At 34.8% G+C, this 15,227-nt stretch overlaps 3 protein-coding genes across 3 annotated transcripts; 1 reads left to right on the top strand and 2 right to left on the bottom strand.

Annotated features, from left to right (window-relative positions):
• Positions 1 to 3,915: 3,915 nt before the first annotated feature.
• LOC121787922 (probable glutathione S-transferase) lies at positions 3,916 to 4,410 on the bottom strand. The gene has a single exon (XM_042186801.1). The coding sequence runs from the start codon at positions 4,408 to 4,410 to the stop codon at positions 3,916 to 3,918; it is 495 nt and encodes a 164-aa protein (XP_042042735.1).
• A 358-nt stretch (positions 4,411 to 4,768) lies between these two features.
• On the bottom strand, positions 4,769 to 5,673 carry LOC121750875 (probable glutathione S-transferase). Its single transcript, XM_042145518.1, has 2 exons — positions 5,353 to 5,673; positions 4,769 to 5,203 (listed from the first exon to the last, which is right to left on the bottom strand). The coding sequence occupies exons 1-2, from the start codon at positions 5,659 to 5,661 to the stop codon at positions 4,769 to 4,771; spliced, it is 744 nt and encodes a 247-aa protein (XP_042001452.1). The 5' UTR covers positions 5,662 to 5,673.
• A 5,744-nt stretch (positions 5,674 to 11,417) lies between these two features.
• LOC121750400 (rop guanine nucleotide exchange factor 7-like) lies at positions 11,418 to 14,670 on the top strand. Its single transcript, XM_042144932.1, has 7 exons — positions 11,418 to 11,911; positions 12,021 to 12,137; positions 12,220 to 12,374; positions 13,130 to 13,204; positions 13,297 to 13,590; positions 13,656 to 14,006; positions 14,079 to 14,670. The coding sequence occupies exons 1-7, from the start codon at positions 11,644 to 11,646 to the stop codon at positions 14,445 to 14,447; spliced, it is 1,629 nt and encodes a 542-aa protein (XP_042000866.1). The 5' UTR covers positions 11,418 to 11,643; the 3' UTR covers positions 14,448 to 14,670.
• Positions 14,671 to 15,227: the final 557 nt, after the last annotated feature.

Genomic DNA, 15,227 nt, shown 5'->3' with positions numbered 1-15,227 from the left:
TGTCTCAATTGAGAACGTTTAACTCAATCAAGAATTAATGAATAAATATCATATACTACTTCCCTCGTCCATAAAAAATAATTTCATTTGTGGATGACATGAGTTTTATTGAAAAATTAGGAAAGTAAGAGAGATAGAAAAAAAAATAGACAAAGTAGGAGAGGAAAAGTGAAAAAGTAAGAGAGAGAATGAGAGAAGTGGATATAATTAGAGCTGCCCACGGTTTCGGAACCGGCGGTTACGGTTCGGAACAGGCAGTTACGGTTTTGGAAATTGTTGAACCGGAACCGAACCGTGAGGGTGTTTCGCGGTTACGGTTAAGGTTCGGAACCGCCGGTTTTCCGGCGGTTTTTTACGATTTTTCATGGTTCCGAACCGCCGGTTTCCGACGGTTTTTGGCGGTTTCAGCACGGTTTCACTGTTTTTTGGTGGTTTTTCGCGGTTCCGGTCTTGAACCGCCCGGAACCCACGGTTCCGGCACGGTTTCGGTTCTGAAATTTTGGAACCTGAAACGAACCACGGTTCCAAAAGTGACGGTTTCGGTTCGATTTAAATCTCACGGTTCCGTGGTTAACCGCCCGAACCGAAAACCTTGGGCATCTCTAGATATAGTAGAAAAATTTTGCATTTTTTAAATATGACTTATTTTGTTAATATTCCAAAATAGCAAAATGAAACTATTTTTTAGAGACGGTTACTGTTAAAAACAATCATGCAGGTTAGCTGCAAAATCTCGTTAAAGAACTTTAACTTAATTTTCATTTTCAAATGTTCTTTTATATTATAGTAGTACTACTAAATATTAGGGTCGGGATCCTTGAACATACGAGTATGTTTTATAAGAGCATCTCCAATGGTTCTGGACATGCAATAGTCCTCCCATAGCCTTCCCACTGCCACATTATCTGCACTAAAATCCTCCTGCCTCATTATCTGGACATGCAACTGGACATGCAATAGCCCTCCCATAGCCTATCCACATCACTAATAACAATTATATAATTTAATTTACAGACGTAGCAACATACGGAATTTAATTTACGAGACAAATACGGAAAAATTGAATAATACTATTAAAATTTTAAAAAGTACAATAATATAAAAAAAAGTACATTAATTTTAAAAAAAAGTACAAAAATTTAAAAGTACATTTAAAAAAATTACATAATTTAAAATAAAACTAACGTCTTGCAATCCTCCGCGCCCACAACTCTTCAATTAAATCCTTTTGGAGTCGAATATGAGCATCCGTTTGACGCATGTCAGCATGTGCTTGGAGGAGGGCTTCTTCATCGTGAGGTACCCCATCTCGTACGTTGGCGGCGGCGACGCCGTGGCTTGGACCTGCTTCATTATCGTCGTTGGCCCAATTAGTCAGTTGTACACCTTCTTCACATCTGATGCGCAGCGGATCGCCTTCACAAAGACTGGCCACATAGGGTATATCCCATCCGCCAAGTAGTAGCCCATATCATGCTGGTTGCCGTTGGCGATAAAACTGATGGCCGGGCCGACGCCCTGGCACTGCTCGTTGAAAAGGGGCGACGAGTTGAGGACGTTTTGGTCGTTGTTCGAACCGGCTATCCCAATGTACGCATGCCAAATCCACAGCCGGTAATCAGCTACGGCCTCGAGGATCATCGTGGGATTCTTTCTCTTGTAGCCGGTCGTGTAGAACCCCTTCCAGGCAGCGGGACAATTCTTCCAATCCCAATGCATACAATCTATGCTGCCTAACATTCCTGGGAACCCATGCTGATCCCCGTGCATCCGCAGCAGATCCCGACAATCTTCGGGGGTAGGCTTTCGGAGATACTGATCACTGAATACTTCAATCACGCCCTGACAGAAATACTTCATACATTCAATGGCAGTCGTCTCACCGATGTGGAGGTATTCGTCCCACATGTCTGCCGAAGTCCCGTAGGCCAACTGCCTAATTGGCGCAGTGCACTTTTGAATAGGGGTGTGGCCGGGTCTGCCAGCCGCATCGTGTCTGAAGCGGAAATACAGATATCGATGCTCCAAAGCGTTAACAATACGCATAAACACGTCCCGCCTCATCTTAAAACGACGCCTGAAATGGTTGGCGTTAAAACGTGGCTCCTCTGCGAAGTAATCTGTGAACATGCGCTGATGTGCAGCTACATGATCACGATCAACCACTTGTCGACGGTGGACAACTGGTCGTGGGCGAGGTATCGCCGGCTGCATATAACTCTCCAACCATCGATCAACCTCACCGTTCGTATAGGCATCTAGCTCTTCGTTCATCATACGCTAGTACTCATCAGCATCCCCACCACTACCACCACCACCGGCCTTACTCATTTCTCATTGTTGATCTTGTACAGAAATTAAGATAGAGAGAGTACTCGTTAATACAAGTGGTGCGAATGAAAATGACGTCCAAAGCGCGTATATATAGTGTTTCGAAAAATTAAAAAAATAATAAAATTCTGACGCCTGTCTGACGCCGATTCGGGGCGCGATTCGGGGCCTACAATGGCGCCATGAGAATCGGCGTCAGAATCGGCGTAGGCACGTCTATTTTGACGCCGGTTTCGCCGACGCCGGCTGCAATAGTTCGGCGTCAGCACCGGCGTCCGCGAAAAATCGGCGTGCCTACGCTGACGCCGCCATTAGAGATGCTCTAATGGTGAGAAAATTCCACAATAACATGAATAAAGGAATTGTAATAAAACAAAAATACGCCGTTGCCGGGGACGAACCCGCGTCATCCGCGTGACCGGCGGGAATACTTACCACTATACTACAACGACTTACTTCTCTTTTTCTTTTGCTTGTTTTGTATTTTCAAATATATGCATATTACTAAGAAAAATAATTCCAACTTTCAATTTAATGAAACTGTAAAACAAGATAGAATTCCAATCTCAAAAATTTCAGCCTTTGCATTCATAGGGTCCTGCTAGGCTGAGCTTTTTTAGCTTAATTGAGAATTGAGATGCATTTTCAGCCACTCATCTACAACATTTTTGAAATGTCAACTGCAAGTAGATTATGTCAACTCGAGGGTATTATCGTCAATAGCATGCACATCAAATGTCAACAACTTATAGTTGACATTATATGTGTATAGTTGATATGAATTGTATATGTAGTTGACATTATATGTGTGTAGTTGACAAAAAAATTTAAAAAAAAATTAAAAAATTAAAAATAAATATAAAAATATTTAAAAAAAAGTATTTATTGAATAAAATGTACCATGAAATTACCATTCTGCCCTTTCATAATTAATTAATCTAAAAATATTTTTCATGTGGCAAATTATGGACCACTCATTTAATAAAAATGAGTGACTGATAATGCATCTCAATTTTCAATTAGGCTAAAAAATCTCAATTGATCACCCTTGATTCATATTTAGAGTTCAAATATTTAATCGCGAGAAGATTAACTAGTAGTATGTGATAGATTTGTAAAATATGTTGTGTTATAAGATTATGTTTGCCCTGATAATGGTAATAATTGTGGAGTTGGACTACCCGATAATAGTTCTAGAAAAATACTATTGTATTGACAAAAAAAACCATCAAATGTTATGAACAGTATAAGATAAAAAAAATTTCTTGTTGGGACGTAATACAACTCAATTATAATAAAATTAGAATTAAGGAAATGGAGTATTACAGTGAAATAAATAATTAAAATACAAAAAGCGAATTCAAATAACTGATCAAAATCAAACAAATCATGTTACATAGTCGACCCAAGAAGTAATTGTAGATATAATGTTAAAGCATAAATGATCGCATAAAATATAGTAATCGAGTAGGATGAACTAATAGTTTTAAGCCTAAATGATAACCTTTCAACTAGTGCATCCTTCTTAGGTAGATTTTCCTTAACAAAGCTGTCGCTACAATACTCACTCGCCCATTTTCCTTCTTAGGGATAATTTTCCTTTGTCATGATTTGGACTCCCGTCAACTCCGATCTGGTTGGAAGCCAATATCCAATGAAATTGGCAGCAATATCTACAATTCCAATATTGTCACCTCCAAAAAAATTCTTGCCTTTAATTTCATCTTCAAGAAACTTGAGGGCTTCTATTGATTCCTCCTTTGCCTTCTCTTGCTCCTCTCCTGTGCTCCAAACATAAACATAAGCATAAGCATAAACGAGAGAGAAAGAGAAAAAGTAGTTGGTGAAGTAGCTTTTCATCAATGAAGTTAGCCCAAAAACGAGCCATGGCTCTTTGATAAGGATCCTTGGGAAGAATTGGTGGACCTTCCTGCCAAACTTGATCAATGATTCAGCAATGCCCTTTCCGTTATGTATCAAAACAGGCACTTTTTTGTGAATTGGATTGTATTGTATTGTATTGTTTTTCAAATCTTCTGCTATAGATTCATACTCAACTCCTTTCAATTTAAGGGCCATTTCTACTCTATTCACATATGGGCTAAACCCCAATCCTCCCAATAACTTCACTTCTCCCATCTCTCTCTCTAGGCTCTTGATCTTTGGTTAGTAATTGAAATATGGAATTCAATGGCTTCTTTTATTAGGGGCAATGGAATGTTCTAGGTATTTTACTTCACTGATTGAGTAGTATCAATTCGGTTGAAGCTGATATTAATTGACGTGTGCAATCATCTCAGCTGCCTATATTCTTTATAAAGTTATTATTATGTGAAATTAATATTAATTGACGTGTGCGATTATCTCAGCAGCATATATATTAGCAGATACAACAACTTTGATAAAATAATAAATTACTCTGAAAAAAAGGAATACATTATTTGAATTCATACTCGTATATAGGAAATGCATGTGGACTACGTACGAGAAATGTTACATAGTTTATTAGTGATAAATAGTGCCATATAATGATCGATCTATATCTGGACTTCAATATGGCAATGTAACCATCTTTGTCAGGTAAATTTTCCTTGACAAAAGTGTGACTACAATAATCATCTGCCCATCTGTATAGATTGGGAAATTCCTCCTCTGTCATGAGTCGTTGGAGTCCCACAAAATCTGCAGTTATAGGAAACCAATAGGCAATGAAATTTGCAGCATGATCTACTATCCCAATATTGTCACCACCAAATAACTTTTTCCCCTTGATTTCATTTTCTAGAAATTTGAGGCCTTGTTTTGCTTCCTCCTTCAACTTCTCTTGCTCCTCTCCTACACTCCAACATGCTTTCCACATCGGCGGTATGCACTGCAAAGATAACAAAAAAACAGACAATATCATACTAATATGAGTTTAGGTGTGTATCAACGAACCCATAAATTGCACATTATCAATATATGAATACAAGTGAGCTACACTATACTAAAAAAAAGAAATAGTGAGTGAGGTAGACGAACCTTGTCATCGATGAACTTGACCCAGAAACGAGCCATGGCTCTATCGTAAGGATCTTTGGGTAGAATGGCTGGACCCTCCCACACCTCATCTATGTATTCAAGAATCACCATTGATTCAACAATAGGTTTGCCATTGTGTAGCAAAACTGGCACTTTTTTGTGAATTGGATTGTGTTGTAGAAGAAGAGGTGATTTGTTTTTAAGATCCTCTTCGATATAATCATATTCCACACCTTTCATTTTGAGAGCCATTTCTACTTTCCTCGTATATGGGCTAGACCAAGATCCAATCACCTTCACTTCTGCCATATTTTGAGGTGTCTTTATTTGGACTACTTGATTTTGGATTTGGTTGATGAGCTATTCTTATAGAATTGGCTGAACTTGTTCTACAAGATAGATTGGGTATTAAAAAAATTTGAATCGGATCCTTGCAATTAAGATAGCCAGATCTTATGTTAAATTTTATTAATTGATTGATTGATCATATAGTTTTAGCATGTGTCATGTGATCTAGTTGAAGAAGACAACTAGGTAAATAGTCCTATAATATTTTTTTTCAAATTTTCAAATGAGAATTTAATTCACTCAAAATATCATGATTTTAATATCATATATATAAGGTGTTGACTTTCTTGATCTAGTAGTATCATAAAGGGTCGAGTCTATTTATGAACTATTTTTTTTGTCAATTATTTTTATTTATATTTATTTCATTTACTATTTTTCAATTTTTTCATTCTCTTTCTTTATTGTCCAACCATTTCATTTTCTAGCTTTTTCTTCATTCTTTTTTTAATTAGGTAACATACCGTGGCGAAGCCAGAATTTTTATAGTGGGAGTCCAAATTAGTAAAATCAATATGTATATAATACTAAACCATAAAATTTATGGGGGACCATGGCCCCCCTTGGCCCATATGTGGTTTCGCCACTGGTAACATATAACCCTAAATACATGCATGTGTTATTTGATCTAGTTGGAAAAGAAAACTAGGTAAATAGTACCATAGCCTTTTTTTAAAATTGAAATGAAAACTTCGTGAAACTGTGCATATATAATCTCAGCCAGCTTCTCATAGAATAAGGTTTTAATTAACTTTTTTTGGTCTTCTGTACTAAAAAAAACTTAATTTTTTAAGGCCACAAAAATTGAGAAGTAATTATTTGCATTGCAAAATTTTTTAAAAATAACAATAATTTAGGACGCAAAAGAAAGCATTCATAAATGAAGGACAAATTAACTTAATCTTTTATTTTTTGAAGACACTTTCATTTGCCTTCTCTAATTTTAGTTAGGACACCAACAATAAGGACAGTTTTTTAAAGCATTGTTGGTATATTTAGAAACACAAATTAGCGTCCTTAATTGCATTAAAAATGTTCTTAACGATTTTTTTTGTTGTAATGTCATAAAGTGTCGAGTTTATTATGTCCTGAACTAATTTTCATCATTTGTTATTCAACATCAATAAATCATCGATAACCATTTCACTGTTTAAGTATAGAGTTTTCACTTAATTTTATATACGGAGTAGTGTACTATATTTTTTAGTTGGGAAAAAGAGGCAGTTAGAACTGAGAACTGAACCCCAAATATCTGATTAACATAAAAGAACATCATCATTAATTGAATATCTCGAAAGGTAGTTTTTAGTTTTGAAAGCTTAACGTTCAAAAAGTTATGTCCCCATTTTCAAAATTCAACTGAAAACGAAAGGTTTAAAAGTTACAGTTCTCTTACAATGATTCAAATTTTAAATGTGTAACAAAATTTAAGGACGAAGTATAATCGTCACTACTTAAATTGGCCATGCTGTAGCACGATCGATACAAATTTGGTGCATAAATAATGATACTAGTGCAACATTTGGTGCACAAAATTATGATGACAAAGTACAAGCGACAATTTTGAAAAAATATACTCTCTCCGTCGCATATGTCTAATTTTTCTTTTTAGTTTGTCGCATTAAAGATTTCACATTTTCATTTTTAGAAAAAGTTCTCTTATATTTATTTAAAAATTATATTTTTTCTCTCAATTTCACGCACAAACAAAACCTCATAAAATCTCGTATCATTCCACATTCATAAAATCTCGTAACATTCCACATGTATGATATTTTTTATAGGACGAAAGGAGTACTTTGAAGTAAATACTCCATGGGACAATGTGCGACTTTTGAGGCAGTGTAGTATTATAATAAAAAGTGTTAAATTTTGAATATTTTAGGGGTTTGTAAAAATCCTCTATTCCAACTTTTATATCCCACTACATGCTTCTTTAGAGGAAATAAATTAAAGATTAGAACTTGACTTTTTCTCGAGTTGATTAATAATTTCAAGCATAAATATTGTACATAAAATTACATGTTAATTAAAAACTAGTAGTTTAGATAATTTAAGCAATAAAGCGACACGTAGAAATTTACGATAATTAAAACCCATTACTGGATTTCTAAGCCCATCTTCAGTCCAGAATGACCATTTATTTTTCGGAACATTTATGTTATGACTTGTATTTAATAGAGTAATAATTAATATTTGAAATTTTTGATTTACTGATAGAGTAGAGAAAGGCGCATAACTTTATTTAAACCGAATAATATTTATGGGATGAGTTGTATAATATTTTTCTCCCTCCGTCCCAAGTTAATTGAGTCATATTCTATTTTAGATTGTCCCAAGTTACTTGAGTCATTTCTCTTTTTGACTAAAAATAAAACATCTAATCACATCTGTTTTATTCTTTCTTTTACTCTCTCATCTCTCTTACTTCATTCTCTTTTCTACTTTATTTTACTTTATTTAACTCACTTAATGCAAATTTCTTAAATCTCGTGCCGAAAAGAAACGCCTCAAACAATATGGAACAGAGGGAGTATATTCTTATTTTGGTTTGACCAAAGGTATAACAATAATTCTAGTGTGTACTTAATCTATTTATATATAATCTGGATTTTAAGAACTTACTGTATTTAGTATGATAACACCAGCAATATTATCAAAAGTTTGCGACTATTTTTCGTTCGTTTTATAACAAAAAGTTGTTGGGTTTATTTGTGAAGTTTGTCAATCATACCAAGCACAAGATTTTAGTGAATCGACGATCTTGGTGTTGGGTTACAAATCCATCCCATCCCACAGTGTAAGGAAAGTTGGAAGGTGTATATAATTTCAATCCAATCCTAATTAATTTGAGGCATTTTGGGAGTGACCCAAAAAAAATTCATGTGGGCTTGATGCAAAGTGGACAATATCAAACTAATGTTGCAGTCGACTGTCCTAACAAGTGGTATCAGAGCCCAGGTGGCTATGGGTCGGGCATGGATGAGCCCCAGTTAGGGTCGGGTCCTGAAAGACTCGGGTTAGAGTTGGGCCCTGGGAGGCTGGAACGACCTATATTCGTGTTGACTGCGTTCCCGATGTGGTCTCGGTTTGAGGGGAGGTTTGTTGGGTTACAAACACATCTCACATTGGATGAGCGAGGAAAGTTGGAAGATGTATATAATTCATGTCCAACCCCAATTAGTTTGAGGCATTTTGAGAGTGACCCAAAAAAAATCTGTGCGGGCTTGACCCAAAGCGGACAATATTAAACTAATGTTGCAGTCGACTGTCCTAACACTTGGTTAACCAATGAAGGTTATTTTTTTGACGGAACATCTTTTTTAGTACATCAACTATCCCAAATGAGCAGATTTAGTCCGTAACATTTCATAATATCTTTTGAGGTCAATCAAGTATAAGTTAATATCAATTCTACTACTTTTTGGCTATTTCCAATATTTTCATGACCAAAGTACCCTTAAGGCCATGAAGGACAATTCAATCTATTTACCCTCTCATTTTCATTTAAGTATGTAATTTATTTTCCTTTCTTTATTCATCCGCTTTCTTCTTTCTTCTAATTTATTTGGAATTAAGTTTAATAGTTTCATATACTATTATTATTAATATATATTATACCTTATTTGAATATTATGATATTACTTTCTAGTGCTAAGTAATACTTTTATATGGTTACATTCTCAATTATTTAGATAAAATTAAGATAAATATTTTATTTTAATAAATTTCATAATTTTATTAAACTGAAAATTTAAGTTAATCATAATATATAATATATACTACATTGAAATAAAATTTTAATAAAGTAGAAAAAATATAATTCACGAATAATCAAGGGAATAGATATGAGAATTATGAACAGTTTTTATGACGTTGTTGTAAATGGTCTAATGATAATATTAAAACGCGACATTGTGATATTAAACAATTGATAGCAACTATTGATTTTTTATTTAATTAAACAATCATTAGATATTAATTAATCATATATTCAACTAAGAATGTCATTGTCTTTTTTATTAAATTGATTATTGATAATTTCAACTAATTTTTTTAGACTACAATTACTATATAACAGTAGATAAAATAAAACTTAGCTCTTTGAATTATTTAAGATTTTGTGTATGTTAATAAATTTTAATTTGTTTTTAATTGTCAATTTTGTATTGAACTTAAAAATAACATATTCTTCTATTTATAGCTTTAAGATTGAAAAATTAATATTCCATCTAATAAATTAAACAACTTTTATATACAAATATTGTATTATAATGTTTACATATATTTATACCTAAGTTATTTCACTATTAATATTAAATGTAGTATAATGATTTAAAATATTACAAATAAGTAAAACTAAATGTAAATAATTAATATTAATAGAATATTAATATCATTAAGATATTTTTATTTTGAAATTAAAATTAGAGGGAACATCTATTTTGGCACATCAACTATCCCAAATTATATACTTTAATGAAAATGAGAGGGTAAATAGATTCAATTGTCCTCATGGCCTTAATGGTACTTTGGTCATGAAAATATTAGAAATAGCCAAAAAGTAGTTGAATTGATATTAACTTATAGTTGATGGATCTCAAAAGATATTATGAAATGTTACGAATCAAATTTGCACATTTAGAATAGTTGATGTACTAAAAAAGATGTTCCCTCTTTTTTTTTAAAAAAAGGAAGAACATAAATTTCACAACTCAACAAAATCATCCTCATTAGTCATTAATTACCCAACTAAAATTGCTGTACAGTACCTAAGCATTCATCTTGACATAATCGGCAAAGATCAAACATATATTAATTGGTCGAATCTTTGTGTAAAACAAAAATTAACAGTGAATTTGACAATGTTGTTGACCATGATTATTAATTCCTCAAAGTTAAGCTATACAAAAATATATTCAAGTTGAAATTGTGAATTAATTGACCCTATGTTGCAAATTTGAGTTTAATGAGCATACATATTCTTACGTATTTAATTAATTAGCCCAAACTGTTTGATTTCTCTTTAGTTTGGAAGATATAATATCCATCCATGATCCATATGTCAAAATATGATTCCTAGATAAAAACCTATGTCACCATATCTATTTATGAAATACTTTAAATCCAGTTCAAAATTTAAAAAGAAATTGCCTAACTTTATAACACACCTCAACGGTTATGAATGAAAAAGTTTTAGGCGATTGTTATTTTTTTTCTGTAAATTTTAACTGTAAATATATTTATATAAAAAATGCATATGTAATACATATATTTAATTTAGTTTTCTGAATTTCCAAATGCATATGTTATACGGAGTACTAACTACCAGCACTATAATTTTAAGGCGACGCTAATTTTGTTTTTTTTAATACAAAGAATAAAATAATACTAAAAGAAACCATGCTAATTTTTTGTAATTCTCAATTGCAGTTGTACTGAGTTATTTACCTTGACTTGCATATAACATAATCTTTTACAACTTCACATAAAATCTGTCAAAAATTATTAATATTACTACAATAATTTATAAAATATGTGATCACAAATTTATTTTGTAGTAATAAATACTAAAAGGACCACAATCTACCTCGCTGCAATTTGTATTACTCTTCAAAAATTATTACTATTACCATTTAAATAAATTTAAGTGCTGGAAATCTAATTCTTGGCCTTTTGTCCGATATAAGTAAGAAAATCCCCCTCAAAAGCAGACACGGTTGAAGTCGAAGACGAAGTTGAAGACTCCTGAGAGAGAGAGAGAGAGAGAGAGAGCGCGCGAGAGAGAGAGAGAGGCTATGTTCTCAACTAAACAAAACCTGAGCCTTTCTTTCTAATTACTAATTTAAGCCCACATTTTCAAGAAAATCAAAACCTCCCTCTGCACTCTCATTAGGTTCCAAATCAGTCAAATTCTTGAAATACTGTCAATTTGTGGTGCGAATGTCTGCTTTGTTGATTCAAGACGAAATTTTTAAAGGGGGGAAAGAAGGGTTATGTGAGAATGAGTGCACATTTAGAGAAAACATGGATTCGAACTGTGAAAGCAGCATTTCAAGCTCTGATTTTTTGGTCTTGGGGTTGAGTGGTAGTAGTAGTAGCAGTTTTCAAGATTCATCTTCACAGCCTTCAACTTCCGAGGCCTCTGAAGAATCCCACGAAATCCACGTGGAGGAAATGAAGTTTGAGAAGAAGAGATCATCTCTATCAGGTGAGTTGTGTGTGGGTGTGTTTGTTTATTTTAACCATCGTGTTGAGAGCGAGAGAGAGAGAGAGTATTAGCTTCATTAACGTTGTTATGCATTTTGATGTGTAACTAGAATTTGAGATGATGAGAGAGAGATTCTCCAAACTGCTGCTTGGTGAAGACATGTCTGGTCGCGGGAATGGTGCTTCCACTGCTTCGGCTATCTCCAATGCTATTACTAATCTGTGTGGTATGTTTCAAGAAAATGATGCTTATCTTGCTTGATAATGTAGATGAATTTGTGCTACTTACTTGTTTGATTACTGTTTTAGCTACTCTTTTTGGACAAGTTTGGAGGTTGGAGCCTCTGCAGCTAGATAAGAAACTAATGTGGAGAAGGGAGATGGAATGGATTCTCTCCGTTAGCGATCATATTGTCGAATTCATACCTTCTTGGCAGACTTTCCCCAATGGAAGTAAACTCGAGGTATCCATGATTTTTCCATACTTGTTATAATGCCCCCTGATTTGGATGTATCATTTTGATCTATGCATTCAAAATCAAGCATGGTATTCTTGAAATTGTTTGATGAGTCTTTGCTTGTATATTCAATTCCATGTTACCTAATAGGCTTTCTCCATTGAGGTGAGTGTGATTTCACCATAGATGTATACATTAAACTTATAGTCATGCTTTGGATGTCTCATTTTGATCTGTTCGTGCAATGTACAGCAAGTTAAACATGATATTTGAGCATTAGGTCTACATTCTTGCTCGGTTTCATTGAAATTGTTTGATCTGGCTATGCTTGTATAGTTGGACTCCATGTTATCTAACCCCCTTTCTCCAGTTGAGGTGAGTATGATTTTCATCATAGATATATACACATTGAGGCATTGAAATTATATCTTTCGCCTAATTTGGATGCATCATTATGATGCTATTTGAGCGATGCACAAGTTTACCTTTGTGTAGTGTTTGTTGGCATAATATTTGAGCATCAAGGTTATAATTTGACACGATTTTCTTGAAATAGTTCGATGCTGAACTTGTAAATCTGCATCAATATTCATTTATCAGTTTGATCTATATGAGGAAAGCATGAAAAAGAAACTGCATGAATTGAGTCAAATTACCTTTGGATAATCTGTTGGGCTTGCATACATTTGAGCATCAAGACTCTATAATCATGCACGCTTCTCTTGAATTTCTCGTACCTGATCTTCTCTATCTCGACTCAGGTCATGACAACCAGGCTGCGATCGGATCTAAGCATTAACCTCCCTGCTCTGCGCAAGTTAGACAACATGCTTCTTGTAAGAGCTTTCATTTTTTATTTCTGTGAAATTTTTCTATAGTATTTATTTATGTAATGTTTCTGAGATATTAACCCCTTTTTTTGTTATAGGAAATCTTGGAAACATTTGAAGATTCCGAGTTCTGGTATGTCGATCAAGGGGTAGTATCTCCAACTGTCAAAGGTTCACCGTGCTCCATCCGTGAAACCCTCCCCCATCAACAAGACAAATGGTGGCTTCCCGTGCCTCGTGTCCCTCCCGGTGGCATCAGTGAGGACGGAAAGAAGTTGCTGCAGCATAGGCGAGACTGCACTAACCAAATACTCAAAGCTGCAATGGCTATAAACAGTGCGACTATCGCAGAAATGGACATCCCCGATTCATATCTAGAATCACTCCCAAAGGTATTGAGCTTCAGCTTCTTCACCATATAACTGTGATGATTCAATGCTGGTTATCTCTTGTGCAGAACGGGAAGGTGAGTTTGGGAGCTCGTATTCATAGATATATAAACTCTGACCAATTCATGCCTGAGTGCTTGCTCGACTGCCTCCATCTGTCCACTGATCATCACGCTCTCGAGATTGCCAACAGAGTGGAGGCCACAATGCTTGTGTGGAGGCGAAGAAACACCTCAAAAAATTCCTCACATGGCAGCACAAACAAGTCCCATTGGGAAATGGTCAAGGATTTCGTGGGTGATGGAGACAAATGGGAGGTGCTCGCAAATAGAGCAGAGAGGCTTCTCATCTGCCTGAGGCAACGGTTTCCCGGTCTACCTCAGACCACCTTAGACATGAGCAAGATCCAATATAACAAGGTATATATATATATCTCCATCCCTTGTTTATTTGCATTACTCGTTACTAACACATACGATACGTATGATTAGGATGTGGGGAAGTCGATACTAGAGAGCTACTCAAGAGTCCTCGAGAGCTTGGCGTTCAACATTGTAGCGCGTATTGACGACTTGCTCTTGGTGGATGAGTTGTCGAAGCAGTCAGATCAGCTGGTGGCGTTCCCAAAGATTGGGACGATCAGCAGCCCGTACAGGACGGCCTTGTCGACTCCTAGCTTCTCGCCTCTGCGGAGATCACCGTACATTGAGAGCAGCAAGCATCACCTTCATGGATTCGGGTTGAACAGGATTCAGCGGACTGATTGTGCGAGTGTGGATGGGAAGGGGAAGATTCTCGGCCGGAATATGCTTACGAGTGTGGCCATGGATATGTTGGAATATGAATCCCTTGAAACTTAAAAGGGGATCATCAGCCCAAAAACAGATTAGTCTATGATTTAAAAAAATGACCAGTTTGTTTTGTTGATTAAATTCTTGATAGTGGTTACCTTCTTGTTTTGTTGTTGTAGTGTGTCTCAGTGTGTGTGTGTTTGTACTTGTGTTTAAGATTCTCATGAGCTGAGAGAATGTTACACTGACGAAATTTGATTGTAATACACAAGCTAACGCCATTGTCTAACAATGATGTTATATTGTTTATAAACATTGAAAAAACTACCAAGTATTTTTGTGTACATACGAAATGGAAGTTTTAAATTTAGTCAAAATTCTCATATTGTTTTGATATTAATAAAATAACAAGAAAATCATAAATATTAAGTCCCTGTAGTATAGTGGTAAGTATTCCCGCCTGTCACGTGGGTGACCCGGGTTTGATTCCCGGCAATAGTGTATTTTTCTTTTTTTAGTACTTCATTCGTCTCATGTTACTCGCACTTTTCATTTTATGCCGTAAATTTGAGATTGATTTTTTAGTGTAATTAAATTAGAATTTTAAGTATAATGAGACACCACTTAATAAAGGAGCTCTTAACTTAAACTAACATATTAATTAAATACATTAGTTCTAACTTAAACTAGAAATAGTGTAAGTAGTTTGTGACGAACCGAAATGGAACAGTGCAAGTAACATGGGACAGAGGGATATAATGTTTGTATGATTACTTTAATTTAATGAAGCATAATGTTTGTATGATTAATTTAATTTAATGAAGCATTACAAAGCAAATTTCCGAAACC

Source organism: Salvia splendens, chromosome 1, assembly GCF_004379255.2.
Source record: "Salvia splendens isolate huo1 chromosome 1, SspV2, whole genome shotgun sequence".
Lineage (NCBI taxonomy): Eukaryota > Viridiplantae > Streptophyta > Magnoliopsida > Lamiales > Lamiaceae > Salvia > Salvia splendens.
The sequence above is the reverse complement of the archived record's forward strand: the minus strand, read 5'-3'. Positions and strand labels throughout refer to the sequence as shown.

Coding starts and splice junctions, on each gene's coding strand:
- LOC121787922 (XM_042186801.1), bottom strand. CDS start 4,410: ATGGCCCTTAAATTGAAAGGAGTTGAGTATGAATCTATAGCAGAAGAT.
- LOC121750875 (XM_042145518.1), bottom strand. CDS start 5,661: ATGGCAGAAGTGAAGGTGATTGGATCTTGGTCTAGCCCATATACGAGG. Junction 5,204..5,352: donor TCAAGTTCATCGATGACAAG/GTTCGTCTACCT, acceptor TTATCTTTGCAG/TGCATACCGCCGATGTGGAA.
- LOC121750400 (XM_042144932.1), top strand. CDS start 11,644: ATGTCTGCTTTGTTGATTCAAGACGAAATTTTTAAAGGGGGGAAAGAA. Junction 13,591..13,655: donor ATCTAGAATCACTCCCAAAG/GTATTGAGCTTC, acceptor TCTCTTGTGCAG/AACGGGAAGGTGAGTTTGGG. Junction 14,007..14,078: donor GCAAGATCCAATATAACAAG/GTATATATATAT, acceptor ACGTATGATTAG/GATGTGGGGAAGTCGATACT.